Below are 25479 nucleotides of genomic sequence, written 5' to 3'. Positions count from 1 at the left end.
TGCATAGTACGGTACGGTTCGGCTCAGTACGCTTCGACTCGGCGCGGAACAGTTCGGTTCGCTTTGCGTTTCCACTGCAGTAGTACCCCTTCAAAGTGTGTGGGACTGATAGTTATTTGCGCGCGCCTCTACTGCCATGACATCATCTTAAAAGCGCCACATTTTCAAACCCACAACACAGGAACAATGGAGACTATCGAGGGGATGGTGTTCCTGATTCTCAGTATGTGGTTGTTTTTAACTGCTAGACGGAAAAATGTGTTTAAAATGAGGCTGATGGCAGCAAAACAAAAATACTGCTAAAAAAGTGTCTCGTGTCTCAAATCCAATGACGCTAGTAGTGACGCTGGTAGTGACGATTCTGTCTGACCAATCAGTGATCTGCAGTGTTTCACGTCACATTTTAGTACCGGTACGGTACGCTTGGAACCTCAACAGACCAGGTACCATTTAAAGCGACCTGAAGCGAACCGTACTGTACCGTACCATGCAGTGGAAAAGCACCACAAGTGAGACGTACCGAACCGTACCGTACTATGCAGTGGAAAAGCGCCTTTTATTTCCTTTCTGGGCAAGGACAGTATACCGTACATACATTTTCAATGGAGGGACAGAAAGCTCTCGGACTAAATCTAAAATATCTTAAACTGTGTTCTGAAGATGAACAGTCTCACAGGCTTGGAACGACATTCATTTTTTGGGTGAACTAACCCTTTAAGCACTAAAACACATCATGTATCGCTAGCGTCCTCTGTTTTTTTTAAGTAAGGCACCTGGCAATGTTTTTTAAAAATTTTAAATGTCTTAAAATTTGATATTTTCTTCACTTATTTGAGCTGCCCAACAAGAGCAACATTAGCTCGACAAATAATGTGTGTTTGGGGCAGGGTCATTTATTTGGCTGACTAATAGCAGATATGGGGAGTGTTCAGGAAGCCTGTTTCAAGACAGTTTTAACTAGCAAAAGTGTTGCGGAAATGACTCACTTCACCTTTCATTGCAGTGTTTTGGTATCAGAAAACATACAATTTGGTTGAAATTACAGCTACTGCACATTCTGTGTAATAGCTGGCATGTATGACTGCAGGATGCATGTGTTTCCATTGAGGTATGCGTTCATCCTGATTTCCTGAATCACAAGCTCTCTGCGTTCAATTCTCTCCATCAGCTCTGCTGCCTCTGTGGTGTACGTCACATCTTCCCAGCAATACACCTTCCTGTCTATCTCGGCCAGGTTAGAACTGTCCATCAGCGACCCTTTCTCATCCTCATCTTCTTCCTCATCATTATCCTGCTTCATTGGCTCTTCCTCTTCCAGATTAGTTGTTCTACTCTTCTTCCTAAATGTTCTAGGTGTATTTAGATGTCTACTGCAGGTTAGCTGCGTTGAAACGGCTATTAGAACAATCAGAAGGCCCACGCAAACACTTGACGTGAAGAGCAGTCCTGCCATCTCCGGATGCTCTGAGAACGAGAAAAGTAACTTTGAAAAAGTAACAGTGACTTTTTTTAAGAGGAACACAAACAATTATATTTTCAGTATAACAGTTCATAAACAGTTTAATAAAATAACTGTATTGCATGGGGGAACTTATAGCATAGAGGTTTGAGTAAATAATGCTAGAATTTTTAATGCAATTATAGAATTTTATATAAACCATTTTGAATAAACATCCGTTTTAATGGGAACTTTATTCAAAATTATATTCCCTTTATGTTGGCTGGGATCATAAAAGTTTACCTGTAATGTAGACATAAGCCATTAAAGAATTGCTGACAATAATCCTGTTCTCTGGAAACTTTGAACTTCTTACGACTGGCTGTTCCCCTACAAATAACAACAAAATCAGACAGTTTCATTGTTAATTTACCTCCAGTGCATAGTTCTATATAAAGGGAACTGTATGGTCACCTTTTTTGGTGCTTTGGTTGGGAACTGAGGTAGTTTGGAAACTTCTGGGATCAGCCTCTTTGAGTAAACTTTGTGGAACTGAAAAAAGGCACAGTACAAGTTAACAACTTCCAACTCCCAGTTGGTATCTCCCAGGATCTTTCAATATGACGATGATGAGTAATCTTTATTTTTCCTTTGAACTGATTCTGCCTTCAATCAGGAACAAAAGCCTGGCATTTACAGCAATCACAGGAAGTCTTACACAGGAAGCCCCTGAGAGCAACGTACAAAATGCCAGGCTCATTCCCTATTTTTATTCCCAAACACATTTTGTCTTGTCGGGAAGAAAACAGACGGGTAAATCAACATTCTGAGAAGGGACAAAGGCCATATGTTAGTCTTTTCCCACGCTCTCAATCAATGGGAAACTTATTTAAAAAGAAGATGGCATTTCATGCTGTAGCTTTAAAATTCAAGACATTTCAAGTACATACTCAAATAGGTTTTGCTTTAAGAAGATTCTGATGGATATAAGAGCGTTCATACCGCATGCGTAAAGGACGGTGATGTACTTTTTTGTTCCAGGAGGGCAGGGGTCTTTGAAATGTTCCTGGTCTACAGTAAACAAACACCTCTGTTTGCCATAGCAGATTTTGGATACCACATCACCAGCTCCATGGTAAAGACATTCTGCCCAAAAAAAAGAGAAAAAAGTCTTATTATACAGTAAAAAGTCCTTTATAACTTTATAAATAGACTGCATGGACTCAATGCAAAAAATAGTCTATTTATTCTGTTATTCCAGTTATGCATAGGGTTGGGTATCGAGAATCGAGTATCGATTGGAACCGAGACTAACTTTTCGTTTTTCCCGGAATCGTTCAAAAGTTAAAATTTCGATTCCTATATTCACAGTCCGCCGAGCGGAAGAAGAAACCGACGAACACCAACGAAGAAGCGTCTACCGGAAGTGTTGGCATAACCGCGCGAGTCGAACATGAGTACCTTACGTCGCCGATCCAAAGTGTGGCTTCACTTTTCTAAAAAAATTACGAAATCTCGGCAAAATTTGTGACAAAAGAAGTATTTTTACAGAAGGAGTATTTTTACAGAAGGAGTATTTCCTTCAGAAAGGATTATTTCCTTCAGAAAGGCCGTTGGTTAGCAGGGTTAGCTAAACTTTTTTGACCCTGCCTCTTAAAAGAATCGGAATCGAGAATCGTTAGGAACCGGAATCGAAACAAGGAATCGCAATCGGAATCAGAATCGTTCAAATTCAAACGATACCCAACCCTTATTTGAGCATGTTATTATATTATTTGCATTCAGCCTATTTTTACCATTAAACATAAACCTGACTTAAACCTAAAATCATACCAAACGGTGGATGTTCTTCTCGCTCCTCTGCTGGGCACAAGTCTTTCTCCTCCAGCGGTCTACCATAAACAGCAGAGTAGATATTCAGCACCTTTGGATACTTGCAGTGCAGCAGAAGTCGATCTCCCTCACATGTTACTCTCTTCTTGTGCTCTGCTGTAAGGCAAAATATTATTAGATGAGTAAATATTTGAGGAAGAAATAATCAATTAAGGCTTTAAAGAAGGAAATACTTACTAGGTTTACACCTGTATGACACATGGAGGAATTTAGGGGTTTCAGGACAAGGATCTTCGCCAAAGACTTGATGATTAACCAGGAACTGGCAATCTCTATGACCCTGGCATTCAGAGAGCACTTTCTAACAGAGAGGGATAATCAAAGACCATAGACTGTGTGTTATGCAATGTAGCCTTCTCCTGATTCTGGAAAACACATTATATTTTCTGAGCCAGAAGTGTAAAAGATCTTCCACAGAAGTGGGACTATTTAAAAGGTAATAAAAGAATCAAGTTTGTGTTCAGTGGATGCACAATTAAAGGTCAATTTTCCTGAAAGCAAGGCTCAGGCTTCTCACCGGCAGCGCTGTGGAAGCAGAACAGCTGTGATTACGCCACGGGCATCTCACTCCTGGCACGATCCCGGGAAGGGTTTCACTCTGTCCATAAAATGCAGACTGAATAGTTATAGTGGAGTGTCGTGGACACCTGAGGAGCAGGAGATCTCCATCACAGACTTGAGCTGATTGACTGTTGATGATCCTAAACAGATAATCTAATGAAAGGGGTTTGGGAGGGAGGAACTAATAAGTTCATTAAAAATACATTATGAATGCGATTTAGAACACATGCTAAATATTATTTTACCTCTTCTATTTTATAGAAGACGAGATTATTTTATAGTCTATAGATGGTGTAATATACTATATATTCTAGATATATTAGATCCAATATATCTAATGGATCTAATGAGTTGTGTGTATATATATATATATATATATACAGTGTGTGTGTGTGTGTATATATATATATATATATATATATATATATATAAGGGCTGTCAAACGATTAATCGCATCCAAAAGAAAAGTTTGTGTTTACATAATATATGTGTGTGCACTGTGTATAATTATTTTATATATATATAAATACACACATACATGCTTGTATATATTTAAGAAATATTTTCATGAATATACTGTGTATAGATTTATATATAATTTATATTTTATAGAACTATAACTATTTTATATATAAATAATATTTTTTCCTTAAATATACATGCATGTGTGTGTATTTTTATATATACAAAATAATTATACACAGTGTACCCACATATATTATGTAGGCTAAACACAAACTTTTATTTTGGATGCGATTATATATATCAATGCAAAAATATTATTTGGTTACACCTCTTCTACAATGAACTACTTTTTGGTTTTCAAAATTAAACTCATTTTTTTTTTTTTTTTTGAGACTTCACATCAAAAGTGTCTATGTGGTGTGATTGTCCAGTATTCATATACATATTACTTATATATTTAGGAAAGTTTTTAAATTAATACAAGTTATTATAAAAGTTTAATAAATATGCTTATGATGTATTTATGCCAGTTCAGTGCTATTAAAGAAAAAAAATATGTATTTTATTTTAAAAAATTTTATACAATCTTTAAAACATGAAAGCCGTCACGGAGAATTGGCATGGATCCATATGTATTTATTTTAGATCGTATTCTTAATAAAACCACAATCAAATTAAATTAATAAAAATTGTTTGTATGTATTAGTTTATCGTTTTCCATTATGATTGTTATTGAATATTGCACTCATAAATATTTTTTAGTCTGTTCATCATCATCACTGACTCACTTGAGAAATCCGAGAGTCCGTCCATTTCTTTGGTCCACAGTATGAGAACAGTGTAAAGTATTTGAACGCACAGCCCAGGTGCACGGCAGCTTCTCGGGTGTTGCGCTGAGATCATGTTCAAATTCTTCAATTATTTCTGCATCAACCCGCGTGCATTCGAGCGCGTGCTGGTGAAAGAAAGGCTGTCACGAATTCCCGTCTCTCTCTCACCTGCCAGGGATCATCTCACCCCGCTAAAGTATATTATTCTCATACCACGACTTTTACATCCCACTCCTTTCAAGCCAAAGACTAGGGAAGCGAACTCCTCGGAATCGTTTCAAACCTAAAAAGAAGTCAGACGAAGATATAAGGCAAAAAGTAAACATTTCAAAGCGACGCATGCAGTCACTGTGTTGCAGCCTATGGGAAATAACAAGTGCGCAACAAGTCAGTTGAGCCTGAAAACAGCGACTCTCGCATTATGTATTCGAATATTGATGATTTTATGGTCTTTAGCAAGACTACAAATAATAACAAGAGACTTATTGACACTCAGAAAGTGATTTTTGAGGATGATGAGGAATTACACGTTTGAACGGGGCGTGGCGGTGAATGCCTAAAATTGGCAGTGTTGTGGGAGTCGAGAGGGGCACTGCCAACAGTTGTAACCAATCTGAATAAACTGCCTTTACAAATACTCATATACTTATATAATTATTGAACCGACTGTCTTTGAAGCTAAACTTCTGGGACCCCTGAACCTTTATAAAGTTAACAAATAGCCTAATTTAAAAGATGAAAATGTTTATTCATATTTGTGTGTGTGTTTTAATAATTTATTGCCTGAGTATTATGAGTTTGGTCATGTTTATAATATTCTAGTAAAACCATACGAACCGAGAGGGTACGATCATCGCATTGAGAATGAAGTGAAATTGCCACTCCGTTGCAGCAGAGGGCGCTCTGCTCTTGTGTTTCCATATGTACTCACTGCAAAACAGCAGAAGTACAGCTGCCCGCGTACTTTTGAAAACATTTGACTAGTGTTGAAAATAATATGGCTGGGAAAATTAAAGTTCCGGACGATTGTTGCTATAAAACATATTCTGTTTGCGAGAGTGCCGTTGACAGCAGCAACAGAGTGGAGGAAGATGGCGAAATCGACGGTCCAGCAGTGTTTATGTGCGGCAAATGCAAACTGCCCATCGGCGACAGTCTGTCCTGGGCAGGCAGTGATGACGAGCAGAACCAAATCATGCTCAAACGTAAAAGATTATTACGTTTTTTTTAATTGCTGTTGTATGTTAAGTGCTGCTGGTTATAACCTGTTATGTCTTGGGTTGATATACATTGGCTTTCATAACATAAGTTTGAGGTCAGTACGTTTTAACATAAAATAAAGTAATACTTATGTAGCAGAGGCGCGTTAAATTGACAAAAAATGGCCGTAAATACTTTTATAATGCTATACAAAATCACGGTTTACAAATTAAGCAAAACAACTGTTTTCAACATTGATAATAAGAAAAGTTGAGCTGCAAATCTGCTTATTAGAATGAGTTTTGAAGTAATGATGCTGAAAATCCAGCTGTGCCGTCACAGGAATAAAATACGCTTTAAAATGTTAAAGTACAAAATAGTTATTGTATGTAAATTGTTATAATTTTTAACAGTTGCCTTTTTACTGTATTTATGATTAAATGCAGACCTCAATGTCAGAGACCTCAAACTTTTGAATGGTGGTTAATGTTATTTTTATTCATTGATAGGCCTAATGATGACATCTAAATCTACATTTTTGCATGAATTTGTTAAGCATAAAACAATTCTGGATAAACAACAAAACAAAAGTTACTAGCTGAAACTGTAATTATACATATAGGCATGTACTAAAGCTACACAAAGGAGTGTGACTAATGTTTTTTTTTTTAATTTTAGGTATCACTGACAATATTGTCGTTGGGAAAGAGCCCTTTGTTTCTGGTACCCAAAAGGAGCTTGGATGGTGAGATATGTGTTTATATACAGTATATGTCATAGATGTGATTTTAACCACCAAAACATGAAATCAAAGTCTCTGTAAAATCGTCTCTCATGTTTAGCCTCGTTGTTAATCTCACCTGCTGTGGGTGTGGTGCAGAATTAGGAATCATGTACATATCAACCCCCAAAAAGCTTGATTTCAAGAGATCCATTTTCTGCTTTAACGTTGCAAATATTGAAAGGTAAGTAGCCCATTGTGCACAAGCTTGTGTGCTGTTTATCTTGGGATTTTTGCATGTTTACCATAACTCACAATTCTCATTGAGGTCATGTGTTTTCCTCTCTATAGCTATGTATTGGGCAGTCCAGGCCAGCAGATGCCAGAATTAGACACACAAGACAGACCAGTGACGTTGGAGTACCAGAACACTGTGGAGCAGCAGATGACAGAGGTAAAGTAGGAGACCGTTTAATTATTGATCCATGGGGATGATGTAAACCGATGTAAATCATGTCTCTCTCTTTGTTTAAAAATAAGCAATTTCTTTTGCACTACAAATGTAGAGATAAATGCCAATATTGAGTGCGTATAGAATATGACAGAAAAAATAAAACAAATTATAGAAATTAATTGTATTTAAAACATTAGATAAGATATATGTGTATTTTTTTAATGTATCTCTAATAATAATGTGCTTTAGTTTGGGGGTACAAAGAAGAGATAAAAATATGTAGAAAAGGAATATCTGCTCTTTTTGCTGTTTTAAAACACATGAGTAAACAGCAGATGGCGCTCTTGTGGTGATCCTAGAGCTCTTTGTTTGGTCACCGAGTCCGGCAAACAATAGATATTAGGAACTGTTAAAGAATTTGCTCTAGAAGGGAGTGCTGACAGTCTGTTTGAGATATTTTAATGTTTTAATTAAATGTTCCATGTCTGTGTTGTTTGTCAAATAAATCAAATGAAAACCCCTGATAAGATTTACAATAAGATTCCTGTGGGTGATGATGAAATGTCTTCAGCAGCCTAGTGTGAAAATATGTTTTAGTTTACATTGTATTCTATCAATTATGTGTTTTTATTATTATTATTATTTCTATAGTCATGTCCTTATGCCAATGTCATTTTCTAATATACCTTGCAGATAAAATCCCTAGCTGTGATAATAGGACAACGCCTACTGGAGATTGAAACTAACCTCCAGTGCAGTTCTGAAAAATGACTGTTGTTTATGTTGACTGAGGGTAATGTCATTGATGAGGTTTTTGGACTCTTTAGTGTAAGATCATTTTGTCTGACTTTAATGCATTTACTATGCAGTCTTTTGCAAGTGACTCACACATCTGTAGTGTCCTTCCTTTTATTAATGTCATAAAACACATTCTAAATGATGTCCTTGGGTATGGATACATGCATATATTAGATGATATATCAACAATTTATTGTTCTTTACATTTTGCTGTAGGTTACTGAATGCTAGAGGAAACACTATTAATGGAAAGCATGTGTTTGTCACCATCTTATGTGTCAGAAGTGATCCTTGTGTTGTTGTCATGTGATGCACAGGGTGAGACTGCACGTAAATACAATGGTAAAGCATCACACGTGTTGTTGTTTTTCCCTCCACTTGTTTGTTTTTGACATTTCGTCAAACATCCCTGGTCCAACCCTCTGGAAAACTGGTTCAATAACAAGTGGATAGTGGATGTGGAGGGGGGCAGGGTGGCTTAAGCCATTTTTTGTTTACAGTTCCTGTCTAATGTGCCCAGCAACACTCTCCACCAAGAGGCGGGAAAAAAGACTGCTAGAGACCCGTGAATGCGCGCGCCCCCAATCCCGAATGCTGGGGTAGCATAACAACAGCGGCTGAGAGAGAACCCGCGCGCCGCGGACCAACCAGAGAGCTGTATCTAAGGGGCATGCTGCCATGGAAACAAAGCGCACACGCTGTCGCTAGAGCCTGTTGCCATCGCATCCGTCGTTTCCTTATTTGCTGGACAGCCAATCGGCTTGCGAGGCGGCCTGTCAGTCTGATGACGTTGAGCGGCAGTCGTTCGCAGGGGCGTTGTCTCTGTCTCCCGCGCCCGTTGAGACTTCTTCATTCTTGTGTCTTTGAACTCCTCCGTTCTGCCTGTTTACCCAGTAGTGTTAAAAATAGGAACTACAGGTAAAACAAGCTTAATGCACGTTGTATTATTGCATCATTTTTATTGTTTGTGTCCAGTAGAGGGAAACAACGTCCCTCTACACGTAGCCTATATACTTTTTAGCTGTAACGTTACTAGTTCATGGGGGTTCATCTCAGTAAAGGCCTGTGCAAAATTAATTCAAGAACGATAACATGTACCTAATTACGTATTTTGGTGTATGAATATCTGAACATGCAAGTTATCAGAAGAAAGAACAGTCTCTGCTTTTAAACAATACACACACACACAAATTGTTATGCCCTACTGAAATTAACCATGGTTTTATATTAAAAGTAGTAACCAATGGTTTTTTTTTTTTAGATTACCATTTTTATAACCACAGTTTTACTACAAATGCCATGGTTAAACTATGGTGGTTAGTGTAGCAAAACCATGGTTAATTTGTTGTTACCATGGTTTAACCATGTTATTTGTGTGTGTGTGTGTGTGTGTGTGTGTTTTTTTGCAGTAAAACATTTTCATTTTCTTAAAGGTACAATCCACTGTAAAATAATATTGTGATTTTAACGGTAAAAGACCGTTATATTTGGCTTACTATATACGGTAAATAACTGATATATATAATGGTGAATGGTAATTTTACTGTAAAATACTGTTAAATTTACCGTTTTTAAAGTGAAAATGAACAACTCATTGTATAATGATTTACAGTGAAAAAAAACGTAAATTGACATTCCCACAATTCCCTGCTTGACACTTCGCATTTGATGTGTTTTTGTTGAAATAATTTGTTTCTTCATAGTTTGCTTAGTCTTTTTCTAATCAGTTATGCACATTAGGGTTTTATGTGACATCTAATGTTGTTAAATTAATGTTTATTGATTTTTCTTTTAAATTTCATGTGTGTTACCATGATGGTGTTTAACGTTTGAGTGAATGACACTGCAGCTTCATGGTCTACATTTGTAAATTGAAGTTTAGTCTGTTAAACCTTCTCACAGTAAGTCTTGCCACCGTATTTTATATGATATGTTTCTATTTTACCGTAAATTGAACACATTTTTTTTTTACAGATTTTTGCAGTAAAGTATCCAAAAATCGCTTGGCCAATGTTATGTATTTTGTTTAGTTGATTACTTACAATATCCCCAATGTTTTAACTATTTGTAAATTGTGAGAAAATTGTGATTTTAACCAAGGAAACGGGATGTGTCGGCAGATTTGACGATTTGTTAGTGTAGTGTTCACGACAAGGATTCTGTCTCTCTGAATGTGCGTGAGGAATGCTCTGATATGTTTTTTTCAAGCAGGCAGATCACTCCTCTGAGGTGGTGGTTGGTAGTGAAGTGAGGGCTCCGAACATGGCATATACGCCTAAAGTCATGTCAAAAGTGCGGTCTCCTTTGAGCTGCCTGTCCTGTAAAGTCTCTGACTCAGAGTAAGAAAGGACACTTGCTTTGTGCCCTGTGCCACTCATCTGACCAGCTTTTTGTAAAGTGATGTCTTTCCCACTGGATTGTAGAAAGCTATATGTGTATAGCATATAAGGAGTTGGTTCTGCCTGGAGTGTGCGCGCACTCTGCAAGGGGCATGGAAACATCATGGGCATGGTTTAAGGTTTTCACGTGGATGCCAGTTGGGCATCACTGTGCACGTTTGTCCAGTTTACAGACTAGTTTGTGTTTACAGATATGTTGTGCTCACCACAGATTTTTTTTAATCCGGGGCCTTCGATCCCATGAAAAAGGAAAAGGGGTATGTGGTGGTGCTGGTCCCTTGCGTTTAGTTCATCAACTTTGTGGGATGTGAATATATGTCCCATAGTCATGTGTTGTACCAGGTGAACCGGCTGAATGGGAATATTGAGTAATGTAAATAACTACTGTTCCCATAAGGAGGGAAACCGTAAACCCTGGGGTGGTGATGGCGCGGTGGATAAGAAGACACATGCCTTTGGCGTGAGAGACCCGGGTTTGAATCCACTGTGAGACACCAATGTGTCCCTGAGCAAGACACTTAACCCCTAGTTGCTCCAGCGGCGTGCGACCGCTGACATGTATAGCAACTGTAAGTCGCTTTGGATAAAAGCGTCAGCTAAATGAAATGAATTATGAAACGAGGTACAACACCTCGGCTTGGTGAAGAGCTGGACTGAACAAAGGGAATGACGCATGCGACTATATACATGCTGTGGGCACCCCACCCATATCGTCATCTTCCCATAATCATGTGTACTTCGTTTATGCATAAATCACTGTTTCTATTGTAGCAATTCACCTTTTGGCACTCTGCACCTATTACTCTGACCTGAAGCTTTCCCGGTCTCAAAAATGACGTGAATTTCTGAGAAGTGTTGTTTCATAATGATGGAAAGTTCCGTCAGTGGCAGGGAAAGACTTAAAGCCAGACAGATTCTGATCGACTGTCCATGTTTTATCTCTAATTTGCTGGAAAGAAGGGATTCCAACGATATTGTCTCTCTTTATCTTTGTTATACAGTTGTTGTAGTGTGGACTTTCCTGTTCTTAGAGAATTAGACTGATTATTAAAACTTTATTGTCCTTGTGTGAATGGCCCGAATAGCTCTGTATACGTTCAACAAACACTTAGTTGAAAGGTACCTAAAATATATTAGATTTGCTCATCATTTTCTTCCAGTTTTCTTCAGTGTCCTTTTGTTACGACAGGCGTGTGTATTTCTGTGTTCTGAACCATTCATGTCATCACTCAATCGATTTGTTAAACATCAAGCGTTCACGGTTAAAATATGCATGACAAATCTCACGTAACAAACTTCAAAATGAAATACCTCACCCGTTCACGAATTAAATGTCAAAGTGCTGCATTGAATCTCAAACTCGTTCAGTCGTTCAAAACAATGAAAATCTCCCCAACATGCTCTAGGAAGACATTTACACGTTGTATAATGAATTTACGAACGAAAACCACAAAATTTCATTAGAAACGAAAAATATATGAACCAGAATGTATGTGATTTATTTCAAAGATTTAAAAACACGGATTTGGTCACGAACTAAACATGACTGAACTGTACATGCTCTTGTCTGTGTCCTTCTGTACTGAATTTCTAATTCATGTATTTTTCTCCCGTAGCCATTTTTTTTTTCACCTGCTCCGCCAGCCGCTGTCATTTTGATTAATGGATGCTGGCTGCAATCTCAGACTGCATCTCACTTGAACTGGAGTGCTGATGCGTTGCACTTTCAGTATGATATTACCCACCCCATCCACCTTCATCTAAGTGTCCAGACATAAACACACACACACCCTTTGTCCTGGAGGACTGCTGGGGTGGTAATCAATAATGTAGACAGTCTGATTAAGCGAAGGTTACTTCATTGCAAATAACCCCATGAAGCAATCGACACAAGGAGTGCAGAGACAAAACCTCCAATAGTGTTGCTCAAAATGGGACTTGCCCGTCCATTCTTGCTAATATGCTAATTGCATGTTGCATTGCTATGAAACAGCTGCCTTTTAATTTGCGTGTATTCACCTCAACATTCCTTTCAATTAATTATGATGAAAATAATTGAGACATTTTCGAACTTCCTTAAGTAACACAACAGGATGAGGTTGTTAGAAATGCTGTATGGAAATTTTATAATTGGCCAAATGTGTACAACTAGTTTAAAATGCTTTTAAATTAAAATAATTTGGCGATTTCTGTCATCTAAACCAAAATTTGAATATAATTGTTTTGTAATAGTTGTTTATTAAACAGCTGAACACCAAGCTAGCTTGTTCTCTGGGCAAGGGTATTTTCATGAATATCAGATTGGTGTAAGTTATCATGAGTTTTATAAGGTCATTTACTGCACATGGCTATTACATTTGTTTTACATTACACCGATTTAAAGTTTTTTAAATGTTTTAGAAATAAATTTAACTGCGCATTTTAAGATAGTGTATTGTGACAACATTTCCCTCAAAACATCAATGTGTATCTATCTATCTATACAGAAACTGACTTTTCAGAAATAAACCTACCCTGAAAGACTCCCCTTATACTGGGTCTGTCAGGATGGTATTAATTGTCTGTTTTTTCAGACACAAAGAAAACGCTCCTCAGCTGATAAAAAACAAAACCTTTGAAAACAGGATTAGTCTAAGCCAGAACAGATTGAGAGATTGAGAGGTCTAAGCACAGCAATAAGGCCTTTATTTGACTATGAGTCTAATGATGGTCTTTGCCATGTAACAAACAGTAAATAGGGATTTGCACACTCTGGACACAGCGTTTTAAATTGTGACGATGCCGTATTAACATGCCCCGGTTGTTTAATGTTGATGACACTAAAGGATATCCGGGATTTATTTATCCTTCCTTTAGCTTGGGTTATGATGTCATTTGTGGAGCTCTTCTATTCTTGTGTTAAACTCATCATGCTCTTAATGGAGGACTCATTTCTGTTCCACTGACATCAAGTGCTTCCTGACTGGTGTTCCCGTTTACATTTATATCAATGAATCAGTCAATCAGAACTTACTAGTTCAAATAGGTAAATAGAGTGAAATATTCTGTATTTCTGTATCGGTATATTCTGGGTTCAACATGTTAAGCCCAATCAATAGCATGTAAGGCGTAATGGTGACTATCATAAACATAAATGCGTTTTTTTTTTTTAACTACACACGTCAAAATTATTTTGCGAGTGAGCTTAATTTGTTTAAAACACAGAATATTCCTAAACCATGAAAGTAGTAATCTGGTCAAATCTTACAAAAGTTACATTAAAGCTATAATGTTTTATTGGATATTTACTGGGAAATACAAGGGTATTCATTGAAGGACGATTGATTCCATGTGACATGATGAATGTGGTAATCATTCTCCATAGAATGTACTGATGTAGCTTTGGAATTCTATTTCATGGCATCACTGTTCCATGGAATTATCTCAGCATTACATAGTCTGTTATAGAGCTAAAACAATCATTTCATTTGAATTCAGGGATTTGGTTTAAATGTTGTTCTGAATCACTATATCTCGCAGCCAATTTATCCTCAGCTCACGTTGTTGTGAATTACTCTGAATCAGATGTTTTTTAATCATAGCTTGTTTTCACCACTTTTCGCCAAAGGGATTTTCAGTGAGTGTCGTCCTTTGTAAACAAAGATTCTTGCTTTAATATCCGTTGCAGCCTCTTTTGTTCTTAAGCTTTTATCAGCTTAGCTGCACAGACTTATCTGGGCTAGAGTGTTTGTGTCTGTGGGTCAATCCCCCCCTTGTTTGGTCTCCTGTACAGCGACACAAGAGGGTGTGTAATATGAGTGTTTGTGTATGTGAGGGTACAGCTGACTGGATTATTCGACACAGGGTCTTTCAGCTGTCACTCATTTAATGGTTATTGCCGGGTTCTCGTGGGAAAAGTGTATAGAGATACACCAGGTCACCTCTGTAAATTCCCGTGACACTCTTTTAACTACCATCAAAAATTATAGCCATTTTAAAGAATATACAACTCTGAAATGTAAGTATTGTGCATTTATTTGTGTCAAAAAAACAATACATGCTGCATTAAAATAGAAAATTCAGAACACAAATGATAATCTTTGAATATAAATATTTAAAATCTTTTTTACAGTGTTAAAAAAATCTCTTTTAACTTGGCAAAAAAAGCAAATCAATACAAAACTTACAAAAGGCCTTCAAATGTGTCTTCACCATAACAAAAGTACAAAGACGTGTCACCAAAAAACTGACATCACTTTTTTTTTTTTTTAAATCCTGGTGTGCATGCAAAAGATCAGAAAATTTGTTCACAGCTCATAAGTCTTCTGTGCACGTGAAGACTGTGAAAGAGGTCTGCTTTGTAAATCTAATGTGAAAAAGACAGCATGAATCATTTTTTAAATGCGTGGAATTAAAGACACTTGAGTTCTATGTACAGGCAGATTTGAATCTCTTTCGTTCAATGGAGAGAAAACACCACCCTGGTTATAACCAGCTCAGCCATTAAATATATACACAATATTGCACAATCTATCACTTCACACATGTTGCTCTGCAGATGAAATGAATCTTATAAACGAAGATTTGAGCTGAAAATCTTCCATTACAGCCCGAAGGCTGAGTGCAAGATATTTAAGGCTATACAAAAAAAATGCCAGCAATCACCTACGGGAGAAAAACGAGGAATGTGGTCATCCAATGAAATTTTGACATTACAGTTTTAAAAGTGAGGCTATTGAAAAAGTGAAGCATTGACCTGAGTACAATTACAATTTGAGGTTGAATAAAGTAAGAGCTTAAAAAATCACTAACGCACTATCAAAAAACCCTCCAACCATTCATTAACAGTCTTTGTTGTATTACTCTACATGAACATATATTTAGCACACACATTATTGTGGGCAGTGACAGCTTTGTTTCACAGAAGAATTGTGCATTAAAGGTTGCTACATGGCACTTAGACTAGAAGCCTGTTGAACGTGCTGCTGCATGTGAACTTGGCTTTCAGTGTCTACTGTCCTGAGGCTTTATTACCTCAAGATCTAATTGTGTTATATATGTTCTCTGCAAGCTGTGTATGACATGCCAAATCACTCCCTGTGGGGTTTGCAGTGCATCTATTCTGCGTGTCACTGCAAGCATTGTCGATGAGAGAATACGGCACTGCATACATGTGATTGTATGCAATCGAAAAGCTCTCAGCACAGGGTTTTGAGAGCCCCTGAGGCGCAGAGCAGAGTTTGCATATGGTATGGAGTTGGAGACTCCACTTCCACCGCAGGCTCTGGCTTGAAGGGGGGCAGCTGGAAGCTGAAGGGCGGCAGCTTTTTCTTTAAAATCTGCCCGATACCCATGGAAGGGAACTTGCTGCGGTGCTGAGGGCTGTCGGGTTCTTCGCTAGCCCCGCTGCTGGGAGGGCTACCGCTTGAATCTGAGGAGCTAGACCAGTCTGAAGTGGGAGGCTGTTTCTTGGGCTGAGGTTTGACGATGAGAACAGGTGGGCTGGGGATCGTGGCCTTCTTCAAGTATGAGCTATCGGGCTGAAAAGCAGACACATGTCGAGGCGGAGAAAGTGCTCCGTTGGTCAGTTTGTACCACGGTGATGGAGGAGCTTCTTTGCTTGGTTCCTTGCTTGCGGAAGCCCAGGAATGAGCGCCGAGGGAGGAAGGTGGGCGAACAGGGATGTTGACAGCTTTTGAGGGTTCTTTGGAGCTGTCTTTCTGGGGCGGCTGGGTCTCGGGTGTAGGATGGGCTGGCTGCGGGTTGTTTGGGAACAGGGGGTGGATCTCCAGGTACTCCAGAGAGGAGGATGTGATGCAACCACCACGTCCTGAGTAAACATCTTTAAAACCTCCAGTCACAGCTTTCAGAAGACCTGAAATTGATAGGAGAAAGTTTGATTTAGAGGAGATCCAACTCATGTCTTTATTTATATTATTGTCATGCAGAAAGTCTTTAGTGCTGGACATTTACATTTTAAACTGCTTTAAGGAACGAAAGTCTTGGAACCAATTGATTTTCATTGCATGGACAAACGATATTCAATATTTTGAAAAACTATATTTTGTGTTCCTCAGAAGTAAGCAATTCATACAGGTTTGGAGTGACGCTGAGTACATTTTCACTTTTGGGTGAAAATTTCAACCAACTATACGATGTTCCACACGTTATACTGAGTTTGTGGAGTTGAAGCATCTTTATGGCTTGAGATACTTCAATATAGTCATATGACTTGGCAAACAAGCAGGAGAGAGTGTGGGAAACAGGTTGTCTAAACATTTGTTTTGTTGTGCCCAATGAATTCATCTTTAATCTTCAACTTGATCTTTCAGGTGATCCTGAACAGCCCTTGAAGGTTTTACATTCGTTTGATTTACTGTCGACGTATTTGCCAAGTAATTGGAATTATCCCTCAGGCAACAGAGCTTATTCCAAAGCTGCCTTCAACAAAGAGCTAAATTAAAAAACGGTTTAATTTGTACCATTGTTTATGTGCCATTTGTTCTCATTCTGTCAATCATTGTCACGTAAATCTAAAGCGCTGTTTACACCTGGCCTCTTCATGCCTTTTCTCAGATCGGATAGCTATCTTATTTATCAAAACGATTCCATTTACACCTGGTCAATCTTGGTCAATCCGATCTTCAATTCTTGTGCTATATGCAGATTTAATGGAGTGCACATCACCGAAAGCAACAGATATGAGCTGCATTTTATTGATCGTCAGCTAATTTCAAAATCAAAGACAGCAATAAGAGAGAGCGCACTTTATTTCTTTCTTTTCTTCGACTTACTTTCACTTTGAGTTGCGTTGGTTTACATGTTGGTTTGATGAAGAGATGCTCAGCTGCGGTAACGCGTGTTGTAGTAGCGTCGTCATATCTGACCATAACATTGACATATAGCTTATATAACATGCTCTCACACGTTTATTTTTTTAGCATTTTTGGGAGTAAAATTTACATATGGGGTTTTCAACAAACCAAATGCATTTACACATGTCCAGTTTCGTCTGGAATGTGGCCCAGACCTCCTGAAGTGGTTTGAGCGATCGGATTCAAAACCGTCTCTAATGCGTTTCGGATCACAGAAGTGGCCGGGTGTTAAAAAGACCCAAAGTCACGCATCAAATGTGTTCCAGATCACGTCTAAACCACATGGTTGGTTCATACATGTCTATGTTTAACGGTGTATATAGTCTAGGCACTTACCAGTTCTTTGTTTTTTTTCCTTGGTGGGGCCTTTGCTCACAGCGAGATAGACGGGTGTCTGCTTGGGTGGAATTGTGACCTTCTCAATGTGCTTCCTCCACTGGGTCTGAAACAGCTCGCTCTTTTTCTCTTTCACCATGTTGTACTGTTTCTCCTGTGAGAAAGAGAGTATGTTAAACGCTCAGGAAACACATCTGACATGCTTCTATGAAGTAGGGGTCGACTGATATGTGATTTTCAGGGCCGATGCCGATACCGACTATTACAGATCAAATAGGCCAATAACCGATATATGTCTGGTGTAAAAATGTAAATTAATGTCAAAATTAAGAATAACAAAGCGTTTTGAATACTTTCTTTAAATGATTTTAATTGTATCTTCGAATCTGAGAACAGCTATTAATAATGATATTTACAATAACTTAAAAATAGCAGGGAGCACCCAGCAGCATTCTATAAACATTTGGTAAAACTTACAGATTCAATTTTAATGTTTAAATGCAATTTTAGTAATCAAACAACATTTCTAACTAATTAAAATCATCAAACTTATTCAATTTATTTACAGTTTAACAAAAATTAAATTTTTAGGGCCCGATGAAAAACATTTTTTATTTTATGGGTTGCCATGGAGATCTTTGAGTTTCTGAGCGTTTATGATATGATATGATGATAACTTTTCCCCATTGAAGCATTAAAAAGCTCCGGAAGTTAGAACTTCGTCTAGTGAGTGGTAAGTTCCGACAGATGTGGCTTCATTAGAGACAAATATAGCGTATTTCAGAATAAAATTATTTTATCGGCAAATCAGTTTTGAAAACGGCCGATACCGATAACCATAAAAATGCTTAATATCGGCGCCGATAATCGGTCGACCCCTAATATGAAGGATAATCGTGTAGATGTTGGTTCCTCAAACCTACCCTGTACTCTTTTGAGAGTCTCTTCATTTTGTTGTTGAGGAGGAAGTAGACAGCCAGCGTGTGGCAAGCTTTGTTAGTGAGCACCGCACTCAGAACCTCACTGTGTTTGTAGCCCATTTTCTCAGTCATGTGGAGCAGAACCGTATGGTTGATCTCCTCAATGTGGATTCTGAGAGTTAAAAGGAGATGTTTCAGGTCACAATGTCATAAAACGTGGAATAAAAGCAATTTAGCTTAAAGCATATTAGATGACCGACCTATTTAAGTAAGGAACTCCAGTGTGAGGGTTGCCCAGCTGCAGCCACGAGTCGGTCATCACTTGGTGGATGTTGGGTCTCTTGTCGGGGTCAGGCTCTAACAGTCTCTTCAGCAGATTGACCGCAGCTGTGAACACAGACAGGAAGCAGTGAGGACTTTGTGGCATGTTACTTTAAGTAGACAAAAAATGAAGCACGTCCTTGTCAGCGGACAGAAGGAGAAGAGACAGGTAGCTCAAATTACAACGCTTTATGATCCTTGGTCAGTCTCTACGTTTAAATGATTTATTAGGTCAAATAAATCATTATTTATTGGGTCAAACATATAATGCTGTGGCCATTATGATTCTCCTACATCTTGCATTAGTCAAGGAATGACCGCACAGCCTTGCGTCCTTGAGATGCTAAATTACGGCATTACATAATGAGGCTAATCTCATTTCAACAGTGCATCATCCTGTAGTAATATATCCTGTCACAGATTTAGTAGTGAATGAATCACTTGTTGTTTCACGTAAGTGTAACGCAATCGCAATCGACAGAATGTGATTAACCACAATGTTGACGGTATCATCTCTTCAAGAGAATTAATCTGGAATGCTTGCATCATTTAGGTCAGTGAAATACAATGGTAGTGCATTCTATTCTATTCAATGGTAAGATGACTTAACTACATACTATGGAAAAATCTTACATCTTTGGAAGGTGTACAAACAGTATTAAAAAAATCTGAATAAAGCAGATCCTATAATTTATTCTTGAGAATAAAAAATAAGCCGCCCCTTGTCTGGCACATTTGCAGTTAACACTGTTTTTGAGCTGAGTATAATTTGTTGCCATTAAAATTAACCATGCAAAGTTAAAAGAGAATTACACAACGGTTACACAAAGTAAATGCTCAACCACTGTTGTAAACCTCATTATAATGAAATAAAGTCATATAAGTATCTAAATTATGACCTACAGTATATAATGAATTCATAAAAATAAAAAGATTACACATGCTAATGGTGTTGACACTCGGTAATGTTTTTTTCTATGGAATACAGGTTTACAAAATAGCATATAAAGTCAGAAAACTAGATGTTTCATGAAGACTCTATTTTAATAGATTTTATTTAATCTCCTGAGATATTTAAAACACAAGTGGACACCAGACCATCCCTATTTTTTTTCAATTAAGCATTCAAAAGCACTATACTGGACTGAAAAAGAAAAATCACAAAGACTGCATTCATGCTCAACTTTTGGAGCATGATACCCATTAGAATGTAATTGGTGGGAGTACACAGGCTAATTTTCAGCATGTTATAGTTGCTTGTTCTTGTAAATATCTTTTTACAATTCTCAGATGGATTTCTGTCAATACCTGAAGAGATAGATGGAGGTAGAGGGTTCATATCTTTGTCCACCATCCTCTGATGCAGAGCTTTTAGGCTGAATGGCTCCACAGTGAATGGTAGGGTACCAGTCAGCATGGCGTACATGTTCACCCCTCTACAAATAAACACATACAGAGTCAAATCCAGAAAATGTACTCAATGTGAGCTTGGAACATGGTGCTTCACATTTAGCAAACTCACATTGACCAGACATCCACTTTAGGCCCATATTTCTTCCTTGAGAGAAGCTCTGGTGCGGCGTATGCTGGGCTGCCACACTGTGTGCTGAAGGGATCAGAGTATCCCAGAATTCCTGCACAGTTACTGAGGCCAAAATCTGTATGGGGAAACAGAGAGATGGTTGTTAATGTGTACGGGCTCATAGAGGGATTGACTTTAAATACCTTCCCACTAGGAGGGATGCAAAAGTGTATATGGCTTCCCAACAACACTAACCCTGTCTGTCACACACAACTGCTAAATAAAGGCAATGTGTTTGCCAACAGCTTAACAGAGAGGTGAGAGTTTGTTCGGTTTTAATGAGATTCTGATTACTCAATCAGTCTTCACCGCCACATGCTAAAGATGAACGCTTGCATGTCAAATCACTTTAGGTCATTAGGACTTAATGTGACGTTCTTTGAGTAGGCCTGTCACGAGAAAACATTGCATAATGTAAATTTCATACAATGCTTACCGATCAGTTTTATGTTGTCCTGTTCGTCAAGGAGGAGGTTTTCAATCTTCAGGTCTCTGTTGAAATAAAAACAAAACTAATCAAACAACTTTCGTCAACCGTATATAAACTATAAACGAACTAAGCCACTATAGTCTTTGAATTGGTTTTACTGCTCATTGTGCTCTAAAATAGACTTATATACATTACAGAGCATCTAAACATGGTTTCGTAGTTTTCAGAATTAATTTCTCTTTTGGAAAGTCTCTTTTTTGATGACCACACCCTGTGACGTTTTGTTTCTCACCTGTGAACAACTCCTGCCCTGTGCAGATGCTCCACCGCCATGACTAGCTGGCGTACGTATTTCTGGGCTTCTCTTTCATCCAGCCTTTTCTTCTCATAAATGTGGTTCATGAGGTTTCCACCAGGGCAGAGCTCCATGACGAGGTAGTAGCTGTTCTCCGTCTCCAGGATGTCCAGCAGTTGGGTGATGTGTGGGTGTCGGATCATCTGCTGAATCTGTCCTTCACGCCGCAAGTTCTTTGTGACGTACGAATCCTTTTTGGCCTTTCTCTTGTCAATCACTTTCACCGCCACCTGTGAAGATAAATAAAAAGGAGATTTTGTCAGGATAGAAAACATAACAGGATTGTTTATTGATCTTCTTACGTATGGAATTATCCTAACAGCCCTGAACAGGTGAGGTGAGCCAGACTAAGACAGATGGGACTCTTATTTCACATTTGTCGGTCTCCTCACGTCTCCAGGGTTGAATGTTTGACCCGAGTTCCTGTGGAGGACTCGGTGGGGGAGGGATAAGGACAAATGACCGATTTGTAGCCGTTAAAGCACCTCCAGTTGAATGAAGAATGTCCAAATGGCCTGTTAATGCCACCCATTTGTCACCAACATGCCGTGAACCACTAATGCTCTATAAACATTGCGTTAAAAAAACCCTCGCCACCTCAAAAACACGTTCACGAACAATGTAATGTAGCATAGCATGCATATGTAAGTGAATTAGCTCATTTGTTAATGATTTTCGATGTTTTTTTTTTAAATTAAGGTGGGAGGGTCTTTGTTCTTTATCAAACAAGATTTCTTTGTCCTGGGTAAAATGTCCCTCTTTGTGCCGTAACAAAGCCTGGTGCTATTGGTTGCGCCCTTGATCAAAGAGCCCCAGAGCGCGACCCGACGAGGGTTCAAGGGGTGACTTGCAGTGCCACCACAAATCATCAGGCGCAAAAAATATAATGTTGAGCAAACCGACCATTTGAGCAGATAATTGGACCAATTTCTCCAACTGAGGAGCATTTTAAGGGAGGAACTGAGGAAAAATCCCCCAAAATGCTAATCCTACATTACTGGATCTTAACCGTTGTGTTTTGCAGGCATTGTTGATAAGGTCAATTGGTGGTCGATGGTTAAGGGGGGGGACCCCGGAGCCTCAGACTAACATGTTGTTTTTCTCTCAGGCAGACAAAGGCGGCGAGGGTGAAAGTGGGTTAGGTATGCTCACAACAGACATGGGGGAAGCATGTGCTATCGCCCACCAACCGTGAGCCCCGCCCCACCCTGTCTGTTTTTCTAGGTGATGTCAGAGAACGAGAGCGAAGCAGGAGACGAGAGGAGCACGAGGCAGCCTTGCTTCTCTTTGTGATTGCTAGGCGTTTGCATCATCACCCCGGACAGACCTCTTCTCCTTTCCCACAGCAACAGCATAAGAGGACTGAACAAATCTCTAATATGCTAAGAAGGTATTTCAGGTCACTCACTAGAAGGGCAAACTACTTTTTTTTTTTTTATATATATATATATATATTAGTATGCAACTAGAAGGTTCCCCCAGAACATTATACAAAGGAAGACAGCAGCCAGTTATAAAGAAAAACACATCCTACTCATGAATGAAGTGACATTCACAGTCAACAAACAATAATTAATAACGTCATAAAACTCGCCCTAGAAACCAGGTATCCTGTCTAACTGAGTAAAACACACACTGAATATAAATTATGCTGATTATGTATATAAACAAACAAAAATAATAATAATTATCTATTCATTCTGAAAGGCTGTGTAATCTGAAATTAATACAGACACCTGATTGCAAACAAGGCTCAAGGATTGCCTCTGTTACCCTATTTAACCTGTATGAAGGGGAACATGAGACCAATGAGAAACATCTCAACTCAACCTGATGATCAGGGGATGATGTTTCTGCTATTCTTCCCCAAATAGCCAACACAAGCTGATTCCTGGGTACTTTTAAAATAAAATCCAGCTTTAAACTTCATATTCACATTGATGGAAAACATTTGTTTCAGAATAAATCACTAAATAGCAAATATAACAGATAATTCAACTCGCGGTCCATAGACCATTGACACTGAGGGGGGTTTGACCAAAACAATTTAGACAGATGTTATTTCTCTTTTTAACTTTACATTTTCATATTCAGACAAACGAGTAAACAAAATGTAGTGAAAAACAAATGCGAAATCATTCTAGTCAGGTCTTGTTTGGATTTTTTGATCAATTTATATCGACTGGATGCTGTTCCTATTATTATGGCATTTTCTTTTCAGTGTCATTTAGGTGCAAATGAGCAATTCTTCTTTACAATAATTCTCTTAACAATTCTGCAAAGCTTCTCACCTTCTCGCCGGTGGTCGCATGAAGCCCCTCTCGCACTTTGGCGAACGAGCCCTCTCCCAGCTTCCTCCCGATCAGATAATTCCCAACTCTTTTCGTGTGGTAAAAGTTTCGGAGGATGTCAGCTGGAGGACCGTTGCTTAGAGACGAAGGGTGGATGTTTTCTGTGGCTACCGGAGCCTTAGCTTTCATCCCGAAAACCCTCCCGCTGTCCGTACCCATGTCTGTTCCAGCATCGGGCATCCCTGCGCCTGTTGTGTCCTCTGAATCAACTGCTACTGCTTACTATGAGCTCTATGAGAATGAGACATCTGAATCCCTGTCCCTAATACTAACCTGACACACGCACCACCTGTTCGGTTCAGCTGTCAGTCAATCCGCAAACTGTTAAGATTGTAGGCTAATAGTTTTACGTAACTATTACATTCGTCATGGAATAATGAAAGCTAATCGGTCCTAATCTAAATAACGCCTCATTAGTATACCGACCGTTCCGAATGACAAAGCTAAAAAAGATTCCAGCACCTCTCTCTATCTGAGAACTAAGTGAATGTCTGGCTGTCGAGTCTCTCATATTTGTTATTTGAAGTTAGTTTCCCGGCACGGGGTGGGGGCGTTTCTTATTTGCTAGCAAATCTTTTCTCAGTCACTGGGTTAAAATCTAATCCAATCAGCACCCGCGCAGGGACCAGAGGCTCCGCCCTGTTCTGAGTTGTAAAATGACCCCGCCTCTCACACATGCTTACCTAGACAACAAAGAGCATGTTGCTGAGGGGTCAGATTCGCAGTGATTCTTGATTTCTATCAGCTTTCCCCAGTGATGGTTTATTTCGCTTTTGCCTGACCTATTGGTCGTGACTAAATTATCTATTGATTATTCATTCAAATGAGACGGACATGCTAATGTACACAAACACGTTTTGCGCTGTGATGTCATGTCGAGCATTGATTTTATTTTCTTTAACTAATTTGCTATGCAATTCACCTCATCAGATATAAGTACACTTATATTATTATATGCGCATTTTACTTTAAATTTAGCACGTTATAGGCTAGCTACATAAATTCATCCATGTTTTATTTTACCTTTGTTTTGCCAGTTTCTTTTGTTTCCCCTTAAATATTTCTACATTACCTCACTCCATTTTTTTATGTCTATTAAATAGTGGCAATATAAATCCGGATAGTCACAGGCCAGTTTAAATGATAGGCTAATCGAAAGACCACCAAATAAACCCCAAATTCCATTAATTATACTCTGCCTCTTCGTATTTTGTAAATGAATGCCTTGGTTTTCTTCAAAGTGTAATCTTTTAGCTATGACTACTACCCTGACATGATTAATAGATCTTCACAACAATGGAAGGCTGGCTTTTAAAGGGATAGTTCACTTTAAAATGAAAATTCCGTCATCGTTTACTCACCCTAGTATTTTTTTTTCCTACTATGGAAATCAATTGTTCCAGTTAACTGTTTGGTTACTGATATTCTTAAAAATATCTTTCCTTGTGTTCAGCAGAAGAAAGAAATTCATACAGGTTTGAAACAACTTGAGGGTGAGTAAATGATGACGGAATTTTCATTTTAAAGTGAGCTATCCCTTTAACAATATTGCGTCACCACAGTCCAGCTAG

The 25479-nt window shown here is 38.5% G+C and overlaps 3 protein-coding genes across 4 annotated transcripts; 1 reads left to right on the top strand and 2 right to left on the bottom strand.

Annotated features, from left to right (window-relative positions):
- Positions 1-561: 561 nt before the first annotated feature.
- Positions 562-5741, bottom strand: eva1c (eva-1 homolog C (C. elegans)). Its single transcript, XM_039677494.2, has 8 exons — positions 5146-5741; positions 3849-4045; positions 3509-3632; positions 3272-3427; positions 2441-2584; positions 1913-1990; positions 1742-1828; positions 562-1464 (listed from the first exon to the last, which is right to left on the bottom strand). The coding sequence occupies exons 1-8, from the start codon at positions 5258-5260 to the stop codon at positions 1046-1048; spliced, it is 1320 nt and encodes a 439-aa protein (XP_039533428.2). The 5' UTR covers positions 5261-5741; the 3' UTR covers positions 562-1045.
- A 365-nt stretch (positions 5742-6106) lies between these two features.
- mis18a (MIS18 kinetochore protein A) lies at positions 6107-22933 on the top strand. 2 transcript variants are annotated; one of them, XM_039677073.2, is made up of 5 exons: positions 6107-6392; positions 7066-7132; positions 7230-7352; positions 7460-7562; positions 22666-22933. In XM_039677073.2, the coding sequence occupies exons 1-5, from the start codon at positions 6185-6187 to the stop codon at positions 22750-22752; spliced, it is 588 nt and encodes a 195-aa protein (XP_039533007.2). In that variant the 5' UTR covers positions 6107-6184; the 3' UTR covers positions 22753-22933. The 2 variants fall into 2 exon arrangements, with proteins under 2 accessions (XP_039533007.2, XP_039533008.2); XM_039677074.2 differs by lacking the exon at positions 22666-22933 and adding an exon at positions 8256-9304 and having other exon boundaries at positions 6109-6392.
- On the bottom strand, positions 14751-24748 carry LOC120482588 (hormonally up-regulated neu tumor-associated kinase homolog A). The gene is made up of 9 exons (XM_039677070.2): positions 23849-24748; positions 21495-21787; positions 21209-21264; positions 20713-20848; positions 20499-20626; positions 19130-19256; positions 18873-19041; positions 17950-18103; positions 14751-16613 (listed from the first exon to the last, which is right to left on the bottom strand). Exons 1-9 carry the CDS (start codon positions 24086-24088, stop codon positions 15937-15939), a joined length of 1980 nt encoding a protein of 659 aa, XP_039533004.2. The 5' UTR covers positions 24089-24748; the 3' UTR covers positions 14751-15936.
- Positions 24749-25479: the final 731 nt, after the last annotated feature.

This window comes from Pimephales promelas, chromosome 23, assembly GCF_988280905.1.
Source record: "Pimephales promelas chromosome 23, fPimPro1.hap1.1, whole genome shotgun sequence".
Taxonomy (NCBI): domain Eukaryota; kingdom Metazoa; phylum Chordata; class Actinopteri; order Cypriniformes; family Leuciscidae; genus Pimephales; species Pimephales promelas.
This window is presented reverse-complemented; position numbering and strand designations above follow the sequence as displayed.